Source organism: Neltuma alba, unplaced genomic scaffold (assembly GCF_004799145.2).
Source record: "Neltuma alba isolate B1F8T4 unplaced genomic scaffold, ASM479914v2 tig00006742_pilon, whole genome shotgun sequence".
Classification (NCBI taxonomy): Eukaryota; Viridiplantae; Streptophyta; class Magnoliopsida; order Fabales; family Fabaceae; genus Neltuma; species Neltuma alba.
Window position 1 is genome coordinate 105,436 of NW_021634569.1, and position 22,659 is coordinate 128,094.

A 22,659-nucleotide genomic window follows, 5' to 3' on the forward strand; every position below is an offset into this window, starting at 1 on the left:
TAAATGTGTGGTTAGCTTTTAGTCCTGCGAAATTGGAATTGTTTGCTGAGAATGGACGCTAGTTGTGTTATGTAACCGGAAGAATGATGATAATGATGGTATTAAAGTAAGTCCTTTTGTTTATCACCAAAAAAAAAAGAAAAAAAAAGTAAGTCCTTTTGTTCATTATTTCTACTTGGTTGCTCCACCTCCTCCTCCTGTTGAAAGTTGTGGAAATTTGTAGGAGTTTGGTCGTCTGAAAAATGATCAAGCTAAAAATTTTGGTTTGAGGACCGGTTTAGTCTGAGACAAGACCGGGTTGGGCTTGGTTCACCAAGTTAGGTCTCCATCTGGTTTTTTGCCCTCCTTGCCAGATTTTAAAGCTGCATGTTGTCCCAGTGTATCTCACTTGGACTCTTAAATACGGCACTTTTGTTTGATCTGTTCTTTCAATTTATGGTCTCATTCCAACGGAATTGGGTTTAGCAGAAAGGATTAGTTCTTCACAATGTAGCGAACTAAGGTTTGAATTCATGTTAGGAGATATGCTCACATTTAGTACCTAACAGTACTTTGAATAGGATTACTCTATGATATCTATGCTTTAGTTATAAAAAAAAATTTACGGTCCCAATCACAAACCATGGAGTGAGTTTGCTTTTTCTAATTAAAATTGACTACTGTGTGTAAATTCTAAAATAATTAAATATAATAAATTAGATAAAATATCATAAAAATACGAAACATGCGGACATATCATAAAATTTGAAAATAATTAAAAATTATTTTTTATCAACCAAGATACACAAAAAATTACTCCTTTAGTCTTATTCAAAAGTCATTTTTAATGTATTCCACATAAATTAAGAAAAACCTTAACTTTCATAAACTTTTGTTTAAAATTTAATAACTTTTTAACTTTATCTCTATTTAATATATATTATACTCCATGAAAACAAAGTCAACATAATAATAAATGAAAGGTAAAATATGGTTAAAAAAATAAATAAAGGGTAAAATTATACATTCATAAAAAAATTTTAATAGCACAAGTTTCTTCTCTCTACCTTATAAAGGAGTACTAAATAATAGGGATAATTAATTTGGAGGTCCTTATAATTTTTTTCAATTTTGAATCAGGTCCCTAAGTTTTTTTTTGTTTTTATTGGCTCCTTTAACTTTATGCAGTTAGAGCCGTTAATCCTTGAAATATAAAACTGTTAAATAAAAATAAACAAAGTTAAATTTCCGTTAGAGAGCATTGGATGAACCAAATTCTCCTTCTGCTTCCTCCCTCCACCGCCATCTCTTTCCTCTCTCGTTTCATCATTCCTGCATCTTGTCCTTCCATATTGCGAGCATGAAGAATTTAGTCTAGATATGAATGGACGAATTTTCTTGATTTGATCCTGCTTGGCAATTTTATAATGTTTTAACAAAGCATGTCGTTTAACTATTACATCCATATATGCACATATATAATGATAATCTCGAATTTGTTCATTTGTTTACATCAACCGATTTTTATCCATTTCTCTAAGATTTGGTACGAAAACAGCACCTTGGTACAGTGAGCAGGTACTTAGCTCTCGACATTGAAAGACCAAAATTCTTGTTCAAGTCCAAATCTTTTAGGGTCATCCCTGATGGAAGCTCCAACCGGAAACAGTTGTAACTAATGACCACTAGCTCCATCGTGCACAGCCCCAACGACTGTCTCCAAAATCCTCTCCAGCCAAAACCCATCTTCTTTGGCCAAGCCTCATGATCTCACCCCAGCGCCCACATGTTCTCTCTACTGAGACAAGTAGAGCTCCGGGATGGCTTTCGGGTCAGAGAAGAGAAGAGAAATGGTGGTGGACGAAGTAGAGAGAGAGAGCGTTTTGGTAGAAGGGAGCAGAAGGAGAATATGGTCCAGCTTAATGCCACCCAACGGAGTTTAACTCTGTTAATACTGATTTAACAGTTTTAACTCTCAAGGAGTAACCGCTCTAACAACACGAAGTTAAAGGATCTAATAAAAAAAAAAACTTAGGCATCTGGTTCAAAATGGAAGGAAATTACAAGGACCTCTCAATTAATTATCCCTAAATAATACTACTTTCGATTCTAATTATAAAACTTTATTTGTAGTTCACAAATGAAGTCTTATAATTAAGGCCTGTAAATAATTTTTACTTTTCTTTTATAATATATACTCCTCTGGTCATATTTAAGAGTCACTTCCAGTATGTTTCACACAAGCCAAGAAAAATTTTAAACTTTATTAACTCTTATTTAAAATTTAATTTTCCTATTATATCTCTATTTAATATGTATTATAGCTTATGTAAACAAAGTCAATACAATAATAAATAAAGGATAAAATTATATATCTATATAAAAAATTTCTCTTTATATCTTATAAATAGAATCAAAAAATATCTTTTTTCTGTCTTATAAATAGGACTAGAGGTGTACAATAAATCACTTCTTATATAATCATCACTAATATGTGCAAAAATCAGAACAAATGGTCCGAAAATAGTTTTGACTTTTGACTTTGGATAAATACACGTGTCATTGGCTGCTTATAGAGCATGTGTGCTCAGTGAGATCATGCAACTGAGTCGCACGGGGCCAACAAGCTCGTACGCGCGGGCAGGTGAGAGACAGTGAGTGTGTGTGTATACATACACATAGGCAAATTGACGAGTTCATTGACAAAAACATCCATTTTCTTACCCGCGAAGTATCTTTCCCGATTTGACTTTCCCTGGGAGAGGCAGTATAGAACCCAAGGAAATGCTCTTAGCTCTATAGAAGTGAAGGTAATCACTGAGCAAAACAGAGCACACCATGGGTGGCGATTCAATTTCGTCTCAAGGTAGCGTTCTGGGGCCTCTGTAAATATTCTGTTCTGATTCTCAGAAAGTGAGGGGTCCATGTAATTTCTGTTCGATTCCTTTGTAGGATAATTCAAAATACGGAAACAATCTGATTAAGTGCTCTGTGGGTGTGTGTGTGTTTTTTGTATACTTTCCCTCCCTGTTTATCTATGTTTAAATTGATGCAAAACATATGAGATTCTTGTTATGCGCTTGTTATCTATTTGCTCGATGATTGTGTACAGGTGAAGATTCTTGTTCAGATGTCGTTTTTTCTACCCTTTCTTCCAATTCTCCCACTCTTACAAGGTACAGTCTGATCAGTGGCTCATGTTCTTGTATAAACCATGAATTATCAAACTCCTCTGTAGTTGTGAGCTAAGTAGTGATACTGTCACAGATACAATACGACAGTATATGGTTATAGGGCAACGGCAAGATAGACAATGCTAAGGCATTGGCGACCACTGTCATTTGGGGATTTGAGGGGAGAATTGAAAGTTTCTCCTGGGGCAACATATTTGCAAAAATGGGTCTGGAATAATAGTAGGCGCACTACAATAGTGGTCTAAAGTTGATTCGGTTCCTTTAATTTAATTATGTCCTTTTTATGTTATCTTCTTATGTTTCAGGGATAGCTTGAGCATGAAGGTTGAAAATGACACTGTGAATGGGGAAAATGGGTTGGCACGAGTAGAAACTGGGGAGATAAATATCGGGCCTTCTTCTTCTTCTTTTGATCTTGAAGTCAATAACAGAAGAAAACATCGCATCTACCAAGAAATCTTGCAGAAATATGATGAAAGGACAATTAGTTGCAAGAATCTGAAAGAGGAAAGAGAGAAAATTTTGAGGTATTGATTTGAACTCAAGTTTCTCATGTTTTATATATTGTATTGATATTTGTTTTTATATTACTAAAAGATAACACTTCATCCGTCGAAGTTTATGGTGAGAAATTTAGAAAATCAAACTTTGGTGTAAGGGTAAAAAATAGAAACATTGATAAGTCAGCATTATGGGAGCGGCATTTGTTGTTTCTTTCAATGATGTAACATTTACTTCTTGGCAAATGAATGCGGGACCTTAGTCACAAGAATCAGCATGAGGTCAAATATTTGTGTAGTATACCATCAAGTGTGCCAAACTGCTAATTTATTATGTATTTGCACATTTGCTTGTTCACTATAGGTATTTTTATTATTATTATTATTATTATTATTATTTCAGAATATCTGTCATTTAGAACTTGCAGCTCCGTGCGCTTCACATTATATTTTGCATGCATGTCTTTCTTCACTTATGGCTTACTGCTAAAATACTTCACTTTTATTTGATGATTTATACCGTACTGTGAAACCAAGACTAATTTCAATTTTTTGCATTTAACAACGTATGGTGAGTGCAGTTAAAAGGGATCTTCAGTTAACACAAGCCTGATATGAAATCGCAAAGTTTTCTTACTGACTATGCCATATATGTTGGTTTAATTGTTACAGCTACAGCCCAGGAGTATGGACAGAGAATGTGGGTGGGTTGAAATTAAGTGATTATGATGTACCAAAGACAACATGCCTCATATTGATTGGTCCAAGAGGGTCTGGTAAAAGTAGTCTAATAAATAGAATCTCCAAAGTATTTGAGGTTGGCAAATACGCAACAGCAAGAGCACAAGTATCATGTATGACATTCAATGTGTTGTTTAAATTTGTTTGCTGAAGATTCAATTTGAGGATATCTTTGACTCAGGGAATAAATGGATATTGAGCTGTCTGAATAAATTTTTTTTAATTTATCTTCTGATGCCAGGTAATTCATCTACAGGAGATGGGACATACTTTCTCCAGGAGTATATGATTCCAAGAAGCTCAACTTCTATCTGTCTGTATGATACACGTTGTTTGTCTGGCAATCCAAATGACGATGATAGAATTCTGTATCAGTGGATGACAAAAGGTGTTAGTCATGGAGAGCTTGTTCTGAGGTATGAACGCTCAATTTACATAACATTTTTAATTCACTCGTTGTTTATATTCAATTCACCTAATGGGGATTTCTTATCAGGAGCACTGATGATCAGCGTCTGAAGAAACTTTTAAAGCATAGGGCTTGCAAGACTGATTTCTTTTTCAGCAAGAGGATGAAAGTTAATTTTGTTATATATGTTGCTAATGGCCTTTCACTTTTAAAATCACTGGAGAACACTGGTGCTTCGGAGAGAGGATATGCTGATATGGTTGCTTCTACTTTCAATTGCCCGTACCTGTCATTTAAAGGTGTCTATAAGACAGATGTATTTTTTTCCTGGATATGCTTCTTGTAACTGCTTGTATTTCTTTTCTATGTGTATTGGAACAGATACTCTATAGGCCTACATGCATATTAAACAAGTGTGCCTCTATTCATCTATTCTAACATCTAAGAACCATAGCTATATAATGAACTTTGGGCATGTCGACATGTCAAACTTTGGAAAATATAAAAATGAATGAACACAGCTAGATCAAAGGATTGTGAGTGTGATATATTTGTACCTCATATCTGCTGAGTCTGTTGTTGACATGGCCGAAACTCGGCTGCTTCTGATATGTTTCAACCATGAGATGTAAGGCTTCGTGATTAGCTTTCTTTTCTTAATATGCCAAAGTCAGTAAAGGCTGAGAAATGTAGACCTAGCCCAATTTGCAATATAAAGTCCACCTTGAGAGAAAGAAATACTGCATATCCACTTATCCAGCATGGTATTTTAAGAAAGTGAGTAGTTCAAAACTCTCACTAAAGAGTAAGGACATATACTTTTTCTTTCTTTTGCCTTGTTCTAGTCCTTAAATCTCAAGCACAGATGATTTTCTCCCAAATACTCTCGCTGTCTTTTTTACTCTTCTCTTATGTAGCTTGTAAATAGCATTTTGAGGTGTGCATTTTCTTATTTCTTGATGGAGATATTATTTTCTTTTGAGATAATATGCCATATGAAAGTTAACTGAGAATTTTCGCATGAATTAACCTAAGTTCTGTAAAATTTACAGAACTTTGTTTTACCTGCTTCGACTCCTCTTTTTCTTTATATATTTCCTTTCAATAGTTGATATGCTAAATTACTGATATATAGCTTCTGGAACTTGGAAGTCTTGCATTGTTTTTGTTTTTGTTTTTCCTTGCCTTAGTGCCGTTCCAGCATGTCATCTAAGTGCGAAACATTTGCTTCTCTTTTGTTTCTTGTATATATTAGGCTGGAACAGATCTTGAAGAATCACTAATTTATGAGAACTTCTATATATTCTGCAAATTAGACAACTTTTCAGCCATTTAATTTTTCTCCTCATTGACGTCCGCATCTCTCTCTGCTATTCATCATATTTTTCCTTCAATTAGTTCCAAATTGTATTGTTAGTTAAATAATCATCTCGATTAATTGCAGATGACAAACCAGTGCTTGTGGTCACGCATGGGGATCTTCTTTCACTATCTGATCGTGCTCGTGTATGTGCATATTTGGTAGAGCTGCTAGGAGTTCCACCAACTCAAATTTTTGATATCCCAGGTAGTTTTTCGAGTTTTCATTCAGGTTAAGATTCTTTTATGTTGATGTAAGTTTAACAGTTGATTATTATTCCTGCAGAATGCGATGATTGTGTGACTGAGTTTACCATAATTGAAATGTTGCGGTATACTCTTGAGCATGCTGACAGAAATTATCCTCCAAAAATTAGGGTCATGGATAAGGTTTGTGACTTCCAAAATACCGATGATGATAACATGTCTATGATGTCCATTTTTTCCTTCCAAACTTTTCTTATGGAATTTATGCTTGACCATATAATCGTCTTTCAATTTTGGATTCTTGCTAAATAGAGCCTTCTTTCTGGCTAAAAAAGAAATAAAGAGACTTTTCCAGATTAGGTGACTAAGCCCCTTTCATTTTTGAGACATCTCTATTGCTCATTTGTATTTCTAGTGAATAATTAAATATTAGAGATTTTGGTTTGTATCTAACAATTATTCCACTAAGGAATCAATTAATGGTCTAAGCCTAAACTTGAGGGAGATTTTAGGCCCAAAAAAAAAAACTTGAGGGAGATTCTATTCATTTTTTCACTTCATTGCTAGAAATTGGGGAAATTCAATGCATCTGTTTACTTTATTATATTATTCACGATGCTAAGAGAATTCCAAGTGTGTCTTAAATTTCTATGCTATCTTTCTCAGGCTCTGATTATTCTGAAATACTTGTTAGTCTTTCTCTTTTTCATATTTTATATCTTCTTTTTCAAATATTCTACCTACTTAAGAAGAGATTTGGATTCTGCGCACTTTTTACCAGAAAACATAGTATTGAAAATTGGACTAGACTGGACCGGCCAGGTTGGATCGGAAACTAGCCAACTAGTCACCTGGCCGATCCAATCAGCAGTAAAAACCGGTGGTCGGGTTGACTTGGGGTGACCCCAGAGAAAACCGGCTAATCCGACCAGTTTGGTGGGTTAACCTCGTTATATGCCCCCCTTTCTTTTTAAAAGCTGTTTTAATGCTAAAAACTTGTTAGTTTAGTGACTAAAGGATTCTAGATAGGAATATTTTGTTGTCATAAATCTATTTTGATATTTTGCTGGGAAAAATATTTAGTGATTTTAACACTATGATACTATAATGTTAATTGTCAAGAGAATTGTAGGGAAAATTGAAAAGAAAATGTAAGTATATGATTATTTTGTTAGAGATTCAAAATATTAAATTGATACTTAGTCTTTTGGATGGCATGATTAGAATTTACATTAATTTTTAATTTTTTTATTCCTCACTAGTTTGATCCCTGGACCCTCTAAGTGTTAACCTACTACCTCGACCAATGCAGAGGTTTTTAATACCTTGCCAGAAAGAATGGCCTATCAGCCCACTTATTTGCTTATAAGAAAAAGTTCAGCCCATCTAGTGATGATTATCAATAATCATTAGCTAAATTAAAGGGATTAATAGTTATATTAATCAATCAATAGCCCAATTTCATGCAGCGACAAGAATAATTTCATCTTTTTGTCGATTACTCTTATTTCCCTTTTCAAATAATTTAAGTATTTGATTGATGTAACCGAATTAGAGAGACAGATTAATGATACTGATGGGACTAATTTGCTTTCTTAGTGAGAATCAAATTAAGCCTAAATATAGAAAGTTTGAACTCAAAAAAATTTATTGATTGCAGGTTCATAAAGCTTCTTTATCAATATATATGATTTTGTTGATCCTCGGGCTCGGAATAGCCATTGCCTTAGCCTGTGATAAATTTATACATCCTTGTCATCCTCATCGTCATGGCTGGAAAATTCTTGGCCCTGGTGCAAAGCACAAGGCTCCTGGATTGCAACCCAAAATAGAGTGGCACAAAATTCGGCACATATGGTAGCATTTTCAGTCTCTAGTTGTGCAGAGCTAATCTTGTTCCTCTATTGCATGTGCAGGGATCTCATAATAATTCACTGTGTATGTAGTAATAACTAGATATGTTTCCTCATGTCAATGGCTGCTTGCCTAGTGGCAACATCACCCATCACGTTTGGATGAGGTCGCCCAGTGTTGACTTGTTATGTGTGTGTTTAAATTGTAGCAAATTAGGGGGGGGGGGGGGAAGATATGTTTACTCAGTTTAAGGTGAACTGCACTATTACGGCTGATGAATAATACCAGCGCTTGAGTTATATATGTTGATATATTAACATTGCGAGTAAGATTTTCTATACCAAACAGAAACTTCTAATATTATAGCATGAATGTTGGAGTGTATTGTCTTGATGATTATTATAAATTCGAAATTTTTTTTGGTAATTATAAATTTCAAATTTTATGATTAATCTTCTATGAATTGATAGAGTCAATCCAAATGAGTGATTTAAAGCGAGTTTAGTCTAACATGAAAATCATTAAACCTAATTTTTAAGAGAAGCCAATTGTCAGTTTTCTCTATTTTTACAGAAATCATAATTCTGATGATATTCAATATGCAATCATTTACAAAAAAAAAAAAAGTCTTTTCATGTCCCTTGGATTACCGAGGGGAGGAATTTATGTAATCTGGATCTTTTAACCAATAAATGTTGTTTATAATATTTTCAATGAGAATTAAAAATGAATAAAACTATATTTATATCCAATTATATTATTTTATCTTTCTCTTTATAGATTCATTATTGTAGAAAATGCACATTAAATGAATGAAAAAGAAAATGTAAATTACAATTTTTGAAAATAAAATTTGTGGTCTCAGGAACAAATGAAGTCGTCTGCCGCCTACCCCCATCGACAAATTTATACGGCACTTCCATAGACTGACTTTCATAGAAAAAAGTGTTGGGTCACTCATTCAATATTGGAGAAATTACACACACGAAAGTATTGGAATTTGGAACAGCAAAACTTGTAAAGTAAACCAATGGTCACATTCCATCCAACGATGTTTACCACTTCTCTATATGAACGGTTCTGAATTATATCCAAACACTAGGATTATAGAACTTATCACCAGAAACTTGCCACCAAAGGAAATGGATGTAACTAAATGTTCACTATGAATTAAAAATCTCATCCTAAAAGTCACAGCTACAAAATTCCCAGCTAGAAGAATCCAAGGCAATAGTCTATCTTTTCTTTTTTATCGAGCTTCTCCTCTCAGCCTCTTTTTCAGCAACCAGAACACAAAACTCAGAACTCAGCATTTCATGCGCATCAAGATTCAACGTGAGGCTGAGATTAACCGTTTCCTTGATAATTTCCAATGTCATATTGAACCCCAAGTTGGATAATACTCTAACAGCATTAGCAGTCCTGCATATGTATTTTCTTGTCTCTAATGCCGTGAAACTTTGCTCTTGCCCTTCAGATTGTTTCGCTTGATCCGCCATGTCGTCATCGTCTTTTGCTTCAATGTGTTCCCCCACCCATATGAATCCATTACAACCAAGAATCAAATCAATGCCATACTGCTCTATATGATGGATATGCTGCTTCTGTTTCTTCACTAAATAAGGAGTGACAGTAAGCAGTTGACCTCTCTTAAGCTGATATGGGATCAAAAAGCGCAATAAGTCACAGTGATTCTTCAAAACACAATCCCAACAAATTTCAAGCAATAAGAACATGAGACGCATTATCATATTGGCTGTAAACAGTGTTTTTATTGTGTCCTGTGCTTGGTTGTTTTTGTATGACTCAGCTATAAACAGGCAGTCTGAAGACGCGTATTTTTATTTCTGCTAGCAACAGAGCATGCATAGCAATGCATTTCCATAACATTATTTGTTTCCCAGCTTATAAAACTGATTATTACTTTTCCTGTAGAGGTAAAAAAGTCAACCAAACAAGCATGCATTTGTGTCTTTAAAGTTCAAAATAAAATGAAAGATCGCATACTTTCCCATATTTCTGACTTCTTGCTTGAAGGTGCAAACCATCATGCTGGAAACCACGAACTTCAGCCTAAAGCAAAAATAAAATATAGAGTAAATAAATTGCTGTCTTTTCCTATTTGATTCAATAAATTAAACTGCGTAGGAAAAAATTGTACTTACACAAACAACATCATTCTCTTCAAAAACACTACGCATGTTGAGTTCGTCCAAAGCAGTCCGTCGTCTCTAGCAGTGTAAACAACAATCTGACTTAGGGTTTGCAAACTCAGTTGGGAAAAATTAAAAAAGAAAGAAGCACGTCCATAAGGAAAAACTAAAATCTAAGCGAAGAAATATAACAGAGCACTTCAAGAGTTGCAGTAGTTGTGAATGAAACTGCTCTCTTTCTCAGTACTATTCAGAGTTTGTGGAACTTCACAATATATGATATCCATAAATAATTTACTATTGCCTCTTGAATAACCAGACTTCCATTTACCAATTTCTTTAAACGTGATTTCTTGATTAATGTTTCTCTAAGCCAAGATTAAACCCCAATCATTAGGAATAAAAAAACATCTTCAACCAGTACTTGACCTGGACAAAATAGATGCTACAGGCCATAAATGATACTTGCAAGCCAACATATCGTTTCAGTTTAGGCTGCACCAAAACAAGATGATCAAAATCATTTTGGCCTCTGATTTTAGAGCTGCCTAGACATAACCAAATACCATGTTCCACCAGGACCAGCCTGACATGGCGAAATAACCCTGCTGAAGACATTTGGAACTCGTTATGCCCTAAATGGCAGAGACCACAACAGAAGTATAACAATTTCCAGACAGCTACATCTAGATATGTCTCCTCTCCATAGTCCATGCACTTCTCCACCTGGCAGTGTCTACATGGCTGACGCTTGGCTCAATAAAACATTATATGCCCATTAAATATAGAAATCCAAACCCATCAATCTAATTTTCTCTCTTCCAAATTTTACATATTTTCAACTGAAGATAAGTATTTACCACTTGTAAACTTGCAAATATTCTTCTGATAAAGAATTACAAGAGATTCCGTAACTAATCAAATACCTGGATGCCATCAGGCAAATTCATTGAAGACAGCATCAAAGTGGCATTTTGACTGTAATTTATCTCCAATTTCCAACGCTTTTGAACAACCTACACAAAAACTAACGATGGATAAGCTGAAAGAACAGGAACAAAGGGGACATAAACTCACTTGATTGACACGTTTATTAATGACTTTATAGATCCTACACGTTCTGATTTCTCCCCAACACCTGATGAGATACAATACATAAATTTCCTTAACAGATTTTTCACTTCACCCAAAAGAAAACAAGAAGTGCATTCAGACAGGAAGATGGGTAAGTCTCACAAAGTACAGATTCTGACCACTATTTGTGTTGAACCAAACTAGTGTACAGGAATTGTGTCAAATTAGATCAGCATAATCATAAACCCTCAAGCACTTTCACAGTCATTACTAACTTTGAAATGTCACACAGTGTTTCAAACGGCCAAAAAGCCTCCCTCATAAAAAAGTATACTTCAAATTCATATCATATACACAGGATTCAACTTCAAGCATACTCAAGTAGTCAACAATAGAAAAACAGTAATTTCTGTACCTCAACAACACGACCTACCACAATGTCTCCGACCTCGGGTTTGTACCTATGCAAATCTAAATTCCATCAAACAAGGGGAGGAAGAAAACGGGGAATACAACCTCTTTCTGTAATGCAAATTCAATGTCCTTAATAAAATTAAGCATACCTGGAGCGCAACGTGCGGACATACACAAGCTTGTTAACGCGCTCAACCACACCGCATACAGTGGCAACCACTTCACCTTTGAGGTCAGTGGTACCATGTCCCCTAGAGTAAAGAAGAAGAAACAAACATAAACATGAATCAAATGTGATTGAAAACAAAGTACTATAGCATTGTTCCATCAAAGAAATAATCTGAAAGCCAAATTGAGGGAAAGAAGAGGTTACTTGAGGAAGCCATCTTCGTGGTTAACAGATATGGAATCAGCTACAGTAACAGAAGCATCCGAATTGACCTTGGAAGATAGAGACTCGAGCTGTTGCAGAGCTTTCTGCAGTCGAACCTTCTGAGTTTGGCTCAATGGTAGCTGTAGCCCTCTCATCTCCCTTCAAAAATAGGAAGAAAGCAAATCAACAAAGTAAAAATCCCTAAACCCTGAAATTTCACCTGCCAGGATGGAAATAGGCCGGCCTTTGGCCAAATAGGCTAGGGCCTACAGCGACCTAGAACTTGAGCCTGGCTTGAAGCCATTGGGTTGGAAGTAGGCCAAGCTTTCTCCAAATAGGCTTAAGCCTACAACATAGGCCTAGAACCTGAGCCTAGCTTGAAACCTACATGCAGGCTTTTTCTTAGGCTCAAGTCTGATCCAACCAAAGGCCTAGCTTGGCCTATAGCCTTAAAGGCCTATACTTAATATGTGGGCCTTTAAATAGGCTTGGAGGATTAGGCCTTGTAGGCCTTAAGCCTATTGAAGCCTGCACAAAATGTAAGCTTTTGAACAGGCTTCAAGGCCTACACATTTGAGGCTTTGAGCCTATTAAAAGCTAACATATTATTTGATCAGACCTGATTAGCAGTTGCAATAGTACAATGAAATTTGATACACTACAACATTTCATACAGTATGTTATTAATCAAGATCTGTATTCTAGACAATATAGCCATTGACAATACTCCATAAAACAACACAATTCAACATAATTCAAACCCAAGAAGAAAAATAAGTGTATTCTAGACAATATAGCCATTGACAATACTCCATAAAACAACACAATTCAACATAATTCAAACCCAAGAAGAAAAATAAGTATTCAACAATCCAACAATACTCTCAAATCAAAATTGAGCAACGCAGAGTAGCACTAATCAAGTCTGCAATATGATCTGTTCTTGTTCGGACGGCTCATACACATTAATAATCATTCCAGTAAAACTTATTATCATCAACAGAGTCGCATGTCAATTGTCACACAATATAACTACCAGCAGAAAGAAGAAATTCTGAAATTATAAGACTAAAGTGCTGGACAGGCTATCAAAGACGTGTAATGAAACAAAAATAGGCCTTAGTCTGTTTTCTAAGACTTCTATTTCCTCCAACTTATTTTCAGAATTCAACTCTGCTGTTTTCTATATGCTCCCTAACGGGTTGCCCTTAATGAGTTACATTGCCGCCACATCATTTCTTCCGTTTAGTTCCTTCATTTTGCTTTTACTTATACATAATTATCTCTCATTTGTGCGATTGCAGCAATTCTTTAACATGGTGTATAAATTTGTGCTTTCATTTCTTACATTTTAGAAAATAAAAAAATATATGCTGCCAAAAGTTAAATGTTTTTCCCATCATCAAAGTGCCCAAACGCTCTCCTCCGGTCTTCCCCACTGTCCCCAAAAGCTCCAATTTCTTCTCACAGCAATCACGAGATTTTTAGCCACCCATTTTCTCTCTCCCATCATTCATGTGCATTTATATGCAGTTCATTCTAGGTAGGTGAAAAGAACCACATTTAATAATAATTACAGCAGCAACAATATACATGTGTAGATTACCTTATTATTTACTAATGCCACATATTCAATCCCCAGTGATGTTTAAATGACATGAAATCTGCTTATTCCTTCCCAAACATACATACTACCAACTTAATTTGATGGCCAAATATGCCTAAAGCTAGACTTTTTTTCTCGATAGGCCGAGAAAACAGTGGTGGTACATTTTGATGTTCTATTCGATTCACAGTTCGCGGACTATTATAAAGCACGCACCTTTGTGTCATCCTCTTACTCTTATTATTATTTCTTTATTAGAAGACACCAGTAGGATGAAGGTACTGGCATAAGTGCAGAGAACTAGAATGAAATCATACCAAATGAGGAGCCAAAGGGCAAAAAAAATTGCAGAGAGACGAGAGAGAGGGATTGATCTTCGAACGCGAGTCTGAGAAGGCGAGAAGCTGAGGCTGAGGTGGCTAGACTGAGGCGGAGAGTGGTCTTCGTACGGGAACGCGAGAACGGCAAGTGACAACGGCAGTCAATGCGAAGGCGAGGACGACAGAGAGGTTGGGAGTTAACAGAAACACGAGGGTGAGATGCGGCGGCCAGCGGACCGGAGTCACTGAGAACGGGAGCTGAGTCGACCAGTAGCGGCGTGAGCAGTATAGAGAGCTTGAGGCGAACAGCCCCCTTCAAAACCTTAATTGCAAGGAGAATGCTATGATATGAACTTCAGAGCCATGGGCCAATCGCTTCCAAGTTAAATGCTCTAAACAACAACAACGGGGGGCATAAACCGTGTACATAAGATTGCACTTGCACATCAAGCAGCATGGGTCTCATCACATTGCCACTGTAATATGAATGAGTGATTTAAATTTTTAAATTTTTGTTTTTAAAAAATTGTTTGCTTTAATAAGTAGATAATTCAAATAAATATAATATTTTAACTATAAGTTTTTTCAGAAAAAATAATTCTTTATTTAAAAATTATTAGTTAAAAATTTTAAATTTAGATCATTAAAACTGTATTTAAATAATGTTGATTTCATTATAATATTGAGCATCACGGTGCTCATCACAGTGATAAATATAGAAACTGATTCCAAACTTCCTCGGTCTTGAGAGGCAGAAGTCACAAGCAATCAATTTAATAGAATGAATTTTATATTAAGATAATCTTCTCAAATTATATATTAGTATTTGAAAATGTTATATCAATATTTAAGATATTAGTGTTATTATTTTTTTGTTAACAATTTTAAGATTAAATAATAAAAAGTATATTTTTTAAAGTTAATAAATTAAATTAAACTCCTGTTTAAAGTTAAGTGACCATATATATTTTAGCTCAAATTTTATATTAAGAATAAGAGGTAATATAATTATTTTATTCCTCATGTATCCACGGCTTGAAAACCGGAGGCTCCATACCCGGGGGAAGACAGAGAATAAAAGAAGGGAAAATTACACGCAAGTCCCATAAAAGATAATTAATTCTGAACAAGTCTCTAAAATTGCTAAATGCTTTCTAAGTCTTCTGAGACCTCAGAGCAAAAAATTAAAATTGTAAAATTACCTACTTACTCTCACCGAATAACAACATGTATAACTATAATCACAATTTACACAGCAGCCAATCACATACATTTGAGCCATTCACAACATGCACAAAACCAATTACAACCCACACTCAACCGAATGATAACATGCACAATATACAGTCACAACTTACATAGCAACTAATCACAACCTTTTCCATCAGTGGAGGCAAGTAGGTAATTTTACAATTTTAATTTTTTGCTTTGAAGTCCCTGGAGACTTAGGAAGCATTTAGGGATTTTGAGGGATTTTTTTAATTAATTGTTTTCTATAAAGCCTGTGTGTAATTTTTCCTAAAAGAAAATCAGCCCTTGGTTTTCGAAAGGTTCTCAACTTCTTACAAGTGAGCTTGCAGCAACTTTCTCCATTGATGTTTAGTCTTCCATGGCCAAGATTTTTTTTTTTCTTTTTTGATACCTGAATTCTGAATAGGGCAATTGGTCTGCTTTGTTTATTTCTAATTCCTTCTTCCATATAAACTCATAGATATGTATTCTGTCTTCTTAAATTTGATCCTCTTTTTCTCAATTAATTTTGTATAGAATCCATGTGATGGTTACTCGGAAGGTACATAATGTTAGTGCCATATTTTACCTAACAGGGGAGTAAATTAAGTGATATGAAAATCAAAGCAAATTTAAAACATAAACATGGCATTAAATAAAGACCAGACAATCCCAGTCTATAACACCCTCACTTGCAACTTGTAAACTACTCCTCCTCTCCTTAGAAACTCATTAGAAAGTTAATATTAGTCCTATATATAAGAGTAAGACATATTTCACATGTTTACTAATTTTTTCTCACATTAACCCTATTTATACTTTTTCAACAATAATCAAATATGAGAGAATGAAGGAATTAAGAAAGATGCTTATGAAGTTTTAGAAAAAAATAAATTATATTAACTAATTTAACTAACATATTTAATCTACTCAAATTAGTTAATTAGGTATTATATTAATTAGGCCTTATATTAAGGAGCAGAGAAGTGCTAACTAAACCCCTCAAAAACTCATTATCTTGAGTAACACTCCACAATGGGAAATACTACCTCATATCCTTAATAAAAGAATTAATTAGAAATAGAATTTGGTTCTATATAAAAGATCTCAATATATTTTGTCTATCATCTTTTTTCCAAAATATCCTTATTGCTTGTAGAGCGTTCCCATCAAAATATAATACCAATCATCTAACGTACATGATTGAAAAGGATAATTTAGAAAGATCAGATTTGTGACAAATAACTAACTTAACTTATTTTTTTTAATCTCTTCAAATTAGTTATCTAACTTTCATATTAAGCATCGAAGGTAATATATTACGATAATTAATCTCTTGCTCAAATGGATAGACGATGGGAAACACTGAAATTTAAAGAGTATTTGATGAAAATAAAGTATCAGCATGAGTAAGTAATTGAAGCATAGTCGTTAGAATCTCATTTTTGCCTTGAAGGGAGCTCTGTTAGACTCATGAATAGTTATTACAACATGCATTGAATGCTTTGACCCCAAAAAAAAAACTTGTTAGGTGAAAACACTCACGAGGTTATCGAAAGTTTTGACTTAAAAGGAACAGTTTCTCCAACAGCGGTATGACTCCATGTTATGCATATGGAAGTTATTGCAAGTTGCCTTCTAAAACAAACACAATATAAAATACAACTCAGAGTGTGGTGTAACTTAAATCAAATTCTTTATGTCGATCACTTGCTAATCAAAATTAAGTTATTTATCTTGCAAAACAAATCTTTTCTTAGTTTTGATATCATTAAAACATAAATTTAACATATAGGATGCCTGAGATGATGACTCAGGATGGGTTATATATGATAATAATTAATTTATTAAAAATTAAAATATATATTTGATCTTTTAATTTCATATAAAGGTTTAATTTGATTTTTTTAACTTTAAAAAATACTCCTTCTGATTCAAAATATAAACATCAAATCTTTAAAGGAGCTTTTTTTTTTTTCACAAGTATTACTTTGAATTTGTTTGATCATTTAATATATTTTTGCATTTTTGCTACTAATTAATTGTATGTCTCTCTTGTCTCTGTTTTTCCATTCATTCTCCCTCATCTTTTTTTTATCCTCATTCTCTCTTCCACTTACCCTCTCCATAAATAAAGGTGTTTAAGAAACTAAGTTTTATTATTTTATATATTTATTATCTTTAACTAATTTTCACTAACTTTCTCATTGTGTGAATTAGTTATTTGGTGCTTATATTTTAAACCGGAGCAAACATATTTTTAGCCTTTTAAGTCCAAAATTATTATTATTAAAGGTGATTTTTTTGTAATAATTACTAGTTTTAAAAATAAAAGTTAATACATTAGCACTTGAAAATGTTTTATGATTTTATCAACATTCAAGATTTTATTATCATCATTTTTTGCTAATGATTTTAGGATTAAATTACCAAAATTATACTTTTTAAAGTTAAGAAACTAAAATGAAACACTATGTAAATATAAACAACTAAAAGCATACTTTAACCTTTGTTAAACGAGAAAAGTATTAGGAACTGAATTTCAATCAAGTAAATTAAATTTAGGGACTGAGTTTTAACAAACTAAAAGTTTAGAAAATAGGCCATAATGAATCATAGCTAAAAGATAGAATTGTAACTAAGTTAAAAATTGAAAAATCAAAAAGATTAACTTCCCAGCAAAGAAAATGCAAAGACAGTAGTGAAAGTAGCACGAGGAAAATAAGCAGGGTAACACCAACGGTATATGATTCCCTTTTTTTTTTTTTGGGACAGACATCAACAGCATCTTTTAATTTTCTGACTGGACGTTGCACACATCAATGATATTTAAAACGTCGTAACACAAAGAAGACGTATCAGACAATTGCTGCTGGTAAAACACAGGCACAACAACAAAACATGAGAAACTCGTAATCTTTTTCTTCAGAATATCCATAGAATGGAAGGATCTCTCCAGAATTATCCATGTGTAGGCTCTTGCACTGTTGCCAAATAAGCCTTCAATTACGACTTGGAACTCTACTATATGACACACACAAACATCAAACCAATTATAAGAAAGACATGTAAATAGATCAGATATGGATCCCAATAAGTAACACGTCTAACATATTTACATGTCTCCTTATGATGCTTCTGCTACTTATTGTCATTGTAAATTGGATTTACCTGACAATTTAGCTCAGGTTTGTCTCCCGGTTTATATCTCTTTGCCCCTCCAGATCCACATAAAGTACGCCCACTTCATGCTTCCAGGATGTTAAAATCTAGAGACAAGAATTGACAATTTTTTTGATAACTTGACATGACAATTAGAACGACAGCTAAATTATTCCAAGTGAGCTCAAACAAAGATCATAGTCCTTCTGGAGAAGTAGAACTTGGAATACTCTGCAAGAACATAGCCCTCGCAGAAGCATCTGTCAAAAAATTTCCTAACACGGCAATGGTAGCCGTGCTACTTCCAAACTTCTGAATTCCCCTAGAAATCATACAGGTGTGGCTTGCCTCCACAACTACTATCACGTCTCCACCTAACAGTGGTGAAATGGTTTCTGCTATTTGTCTGGTAAGTCTTTCCTGAACTTGGAGCTTGAAACCATAAAAGTGTACTATGGACTGCAAAAGGGATTTTCCGATGGGCTTAAATCCATCGGAGCCAAGATATCCGATGTGAACAACACCATGAAATGGAAGTAAATGATGCTCACACTGAGACCAAAAAGGCATGTTCAGTTCAGAGCATATTTGTTTGTCATTCAAGTTAGCGTTCCCATTGGTGTCTGAAGAATTCATACCATTACCAAGAAAACCGTTCAGCCTCATCTCCATGTTGCAGTTCTGGAAGTTCATCAACCATTTCACAAATCGACCTGGAGTTCCTGCAAGCTCCTTCCTCAATGGATCTTCACCCAAAGATTTGAGAATTGAGGCTACTGCAGCGACAGTCACTGGGTTGACTGCTTCAATTTTGGAGGAAGCTTCAGCGGAAAGGGAAGACAGAGAGGGACACCAGCACTGATCAGATGATACTCTAAACTGTATTTCTTCCCTATCAATGCCTCTAAATTTAAGGAGATTATAAAAATCAGCCCATACATCTGCACTCTTGTTCTCAAAAACCCCTGAACCTGAAGAAACAAGTATCTTCACCCATCCTTGGTGTTTGGAGTCAAGAAGAACTGATTCTATGTTTGGAAAGTGAATATGAGAACACTGGATTACAACAGCAACACCTGCTGGCTTTATTTCCTGATGCAAAGCAGTACAGATCTCATTCGCCAGACGCTGAGGCTCTTGGAGCCGTTTAGCAAATACATCAGTCACACGCGAGAGCTTGCTTAAACCAACAACTCTTTGACCAGAAGAGATATAGCCCACATGACACTTGACTTGGAATGGAAGCAAGCAGGCCTCGCAATAAGAAAAGTGGTCTAGATCTCGAACAAGCACAAGCCCCCCTGCTCCCCCTGCATGTCCAACTCTATTATCCAGACCAGCTTCAGGAAACAGTGCACCCTGAACAATGTCCTTCACCTTTTGTCTGTAACCTGTAGGAAGATAGGAACCCTTATAATTTATTATTTCAAGAACATAGGATACTGTTAAATTTAAAATAAAATGTCACCTGGACATTATTCAAGCTAGATAATGCATGTACCAAGGCCATTGACGGAAAAGTCCCTAATGAATTATAATTACTAATGTAAAAAATTAAAATAGAGCCTTGAGAGCAAGCTACATATACCATATTATATAAAAATGACACCACAAAACTATTAAATACAAAAGGAGAACTTTACTATTCCGGCAGCCTAATCAGGAACAAAGAAAGGAGGAAACACAAAATGCCTCTAGTGACAGTTATTGTGGGCTATAACACAAGCTGAAACTTCTTTCCTCAAAACAAATAAATAAACAGATAATGTGATTAAGAAAAACATCCTTAACCTCTCATATGATGCAGCTTCATGATTTAGACATTGAAAACGTAAGGATCGCTTCAGTCAAGAAACTCCGAGCAGACCATAATGAATAAATTATCTCTAATTTTTTAGGAAAGATTGAAGATGAAATGCATAGAACAATTAATGCAAATGTTTGACTCCCTAAAGTAAGGGTAAACACTTGATTGAGAGTCAGAACACAACGTTGAAGAATTGAGCAGGGCAATAACATTTTTCAGCTCACAATTCAAGCCCTATGTCTATTTAAAAAAAAAAATACATAAAATTAATGCTCAACAGCACCGAATGTCATGAGAAAAGCAGCATATCTGAACCACAAATATCAAACTTCACAGTATGGAACTGAGGAATGCTCATAAAGGATTTCTAACAAGGTCCGTGAATCCAAAAAGATTATAAACTTACTAAACAAAATGTCAAAAATCTAGGATGTAGTGAGCCAAAAGTGATAGGGGAAATGCAACTATCACGTATGTGTTCAGTTATCCGTCCAATAAAAATTTTTCCCAAAACAAAGATAGATTTTCCCAAACTAACTGAAGGAATTAATAATCAGGTAATTGCTTCAGCTAACTATTAAAAAATTGCCTGAAATGCAAATCGTACCACCACCACACCAGAGGCCAAAAGAAATTCTTTTGCTTCAAAAACAGTGCAAAGCAGAGATAAAACGGTATAACGGCCATAACTACGAAGAATTTTGCGACGGCAAGTATTGAAAAGGGACATTCTATTGATAGAAGATGATGATAGTGAAAGTATAAGTTGGTGTAAGATAGTTTCAAAAAATTCAAGAAAATTAAGACGTTGGACTGTTAAAAACCTACTGTTCTAGAGTATAAGTCCTAAACACCAAAGCCAGATCCTAAGAGTAACATTGTTAAGAATATAAATGCAACAACACTCAACATCAAAACAACCTTCCTCAAAAGATATGAATCTTCCAAGCTAAAACAAAGCTAAAAGAGGTAAAAATGCAAATGTACAGACCACTTTTTACCGCTCTTTCCATACATAAAATTCTTTTTTTGTCCCTTCTACAGAAATAGAGGACAAGTCGCTTTACGGAGATTTATTACGGCGCTGAGAATGAAATCACGTCTAACCTGGCATAAAGTAAGAAAACAACCAATACCACAGAAGTTTAAGATAGATAGTACTTACCTCTGGTTCCCTCACGAAGGGCTTTGGCCACACGAAGTGGCGTCTTTCTGAGACCTTCCCTGTTCACATCTTCCCCCAGACCGAGCAACAGAACTTTCACAGCATCTTCAATGGCACTTGTATTCCCCTCCTCTTCTAAACCCAATTCAACACACCCATTACTCACAACATTATCATGCTCAACATTGAAATGGCCCTCATCCAAACAGCCCATTGAAGACCACAAATGCAACGACCAGCAAATCCCCAGATACAACGCCAAATCAACCACCTACCAACCAACCAACCGAATCCCAAAAAAAATCAAATACAAACTTCAAATTCAGGTATCAAATCTAGATGCAACTTAACGGGGTTACAGAGAAATAACCGAAATCGCGAATCCGAAATTTCTGAAACAAATCTCGGGTTCAATATGCAGTAAAACAACGAGTAACGATGAGGGAGTGGAAATGGTTCAAAGGGATCAAACAATTCAAGTAGAACCACAACCAGAAACGAGAAAAGGGAAAGATAACAAAGATAGAAGCAGCTACGAAACGACAGAGTGAAGAGAAAGGGTTGATGTGGGAATGAGTGGATCGTCGTTTAGGAGGAAGATGCAAACACAAGAATAATGGGGTCCCACTGAAGAGGAAGAGAAAACAAAAGTTATCGTTTCTCGCGGGACTCAGAAGCAGAGGGACCGAGAAAGACGTGGGTCAGAACAGAGGCACACCTCGTTTTCGTTATCTGCACTTTGTTCTGATTCTCGTTAATGCATAGACACGCATCAACACACGCATATATATACATGGAGGCGGTGGTGTCGCATCCATAGGGTTGGTGGCCAACTGTGGCTTCCCGGACAGAATAATCGTCCTTCCGGCAATTTGTTTCAGACAGATTTTGGGCCGACGCGGTAATTAAGAATTACTCCCACTTTTCAAGATATATAGCCATAAGTATTATAATTTTTTATTTCTCTCTCTCTCTCTCTTTTTTTTTTTTTTTACTTATTCTCTCTCATTTCTATTTTTACTCGTTATATCTCCCACTCACCATCCTCATAAATAAGAGTGTTTCAGGAAAATATATTGGATTATTATCTTAAATCAATTTTGACCAAATTT

At 34.9% G+C, this 22,659-nt stretch overlaps 3 protein-coding genes across 8 annotated transcripts; 1 reads left to right on the plus strand and 2 right to left on the minus strand.

Annotated features, from left to right (window-relative positions):
• Nucleotides 1-2,608: 2,608 nt before the first annotated feature.
• On the plus strand, nucleotides 2,609-8,627 carry LOC114751080 (uncharacterized). 3 transcript variants are annotated; one of them, XM_028939743.1, is made up of 10 exons: nucleotides 2,652-2,845; nucleotides 2,932-2,974; nucleotides 3,092-3,155; nucleotides 3,479-3,700; nucleotides 4,346-4,527; nucleotides 4,656-4,830; nucleotides 4,911-5,122; nucleotides 6,268-6,390; nucleotides 6,466-6,572; nucleotides 8,050-8,627. In XM_028939743.1, exons 4-10 carry the CDS (start codon nucleotides 3,492-3,494, stop codon nucleotides 8,248-8,250), a joined length of 1,209 nt encoding a protein of 402 aa, XP_028795576.1. In that variant the 5' UTR covers nucleotides 2,652-2,845; nucleotides 2,932-2,974; nucleotides 3,092-3,155; nucleotides 3,479-3,491; the 3' UTR covers nucleotides 8,251-8,627. The 3 variants fall into 3 exon arrangements, with proteins under 3 accessions (XP_028795574.1, XP_028795575.1, XP_028795576.1); XM_028939741.1 differs by lacking the exon at nucleotides 2,932-2,974 and having other exon boundaries at nucleotides 2,609-2,845; XM_028939742.1 differs by lacking the exon at nucleotides 2,932-2,974 and having other exon boundaries at nucleotides 2,609-2,845; nucleotides 6,469-6,572.
• Nucleotides 8,628-9,174: 547 nt separating this feature from the next.
• On the minus strand, nucleotides 9,175-14,512 carry LOC114751089 (exosome complex component RRP4 homolog). 2 transcript variants are annotated; one of them, XM_028939754.1, is made up of 9 exons: nucleotides 14,181-14,512; nucleotides 12,258-12,416; nucleotides 12,034-12,135; nucleotides 11,886-11,931; nucleotides 11,323-11,412; nucleotides 10,826-10,891; nucleotides 10,409-10,474; nucleotides 10,251-10,316; nucleotides 9,175-9,898 (listed from the first exon to the last, which is right to left on the minus strand). In XM_028939754.1, the coding sequence occupies exons 2-9, from the start codon at nucleotides 12,410-12,412 to the stop codon at nucleotides 9,479-9,481; spliced, it is 1,011 nt and encodes a 336-aa protein (XP_028795587.1). In that variant the 5' UTR covers nucleotides 12,413-12,416; nucleotides 14,181-14,512; the 3' UTR covers nucleotides 9,175-9,478. The 2 variants fall into 2 exon arrangements, with proteins under 2 accessions (XP_028795587.1, XP_028795588.1); XM_028939755.1 differs by lacking the exon at nucleotides 10,826-10,891.
• Nucleotides 14,513-18,135: 3,623 nt separating this feature from the next.
• On the minus strand, nucleotides 18,136-22,392 carry LOC114751087 (GTP cyclohydrolase 1). Of its 3 annotated transcripts, none has more exons than XM_028939753.1 (3): nucleotides 22,266-22,392; nucleotides 21,548-21,818; nucleotides 18,136-19,966 (listed from the first exon to the last, which is right to left on the minus strand). In XM_028939753.1, the coding sequence occupies exons 2-3, from the start codon at nucleotides 21,759-21,761 to the stop codon at nucleotides 18,771-18,773; spliced, it is 1,410 nt and encodes a 469-aa protein (XP_028795586.1). In that variant the 5' UTR covers nucleotides 21,762-21,818; nucleotides 22,266-22,392; the 3' UTR covers nucleotides 18,136-18,770. The 3 variants fall into 3 exon arrangements, with proteins under 3 accessions (XP_028795586.1, XP_028795585.1, XP_028795584.1); XM_028939752.1 differs by having other exon boundaries at nucleotides 21,918-22,392; XM_028939751.1 differs by having other exon boundaries at nucleotides 21,548-22,392.
• Between the last annotated feature and the right edge of the window lie 267 nt (nucleotides 22,393-22,659).

Bases quoted from the DNA above. Each gene is read 5' to 3' on its own strand.
- LOC114751087 (XM_028939753.1), bottom strand. From the start codon at position 21,761: ATGGGCTGTTTGGATGAGGGCCATTTCAATGTTGAGCATGATAATGTT. The intron at 19,967-21,547 runs GTAAGTACTATC...ATCTTCCTACAG, and splicing joins CCTTCGTGAGGGAACCAGAG to GTTACAGACAAAAGGTGAAG.
- LOC114751080 (XM_028939741.1), top strand. From the start codon at position 2,818: ATGGGTGGCGATTCAATTTCGTCTCAAG. The intron at 5,123-6,267 runs GTGTCTATAAGA...GATTAATTGCAG, and splicing joins CCCGTACCTGTCATTTAAAG to ATGACAAACCAGTGCTTGTG. The intron at 6,391-6,465 runs GTAGTTTTTCGA...TTATTATTCCTG, and splicing joins TCAAATTTTTGATATCCCAG to CAGAATGCGATGATTGTGTG.
- LOC114751089 (XM_028939754.1), bottom strand. From the start codon at position 12,412: ATGAGAGGGCTACAGCTACCATTGAGCCAAACTCAGAAGGTTCGACTG. The intron at 10,892-11,322 runs GTATTTGATTAG...GTTTTGGTGCAG, and splicing joins ATTTGCCTGATGGCATCCAG to CCTAAACTGAAACGATATGT. The intron at 10,475-10,825 runs GTCAAGTACTGG...TTACACTGCTAG, and splicing joins GTAGCATCTATTTTGTCCAG to AGACGACGGACTGCTTTGGA.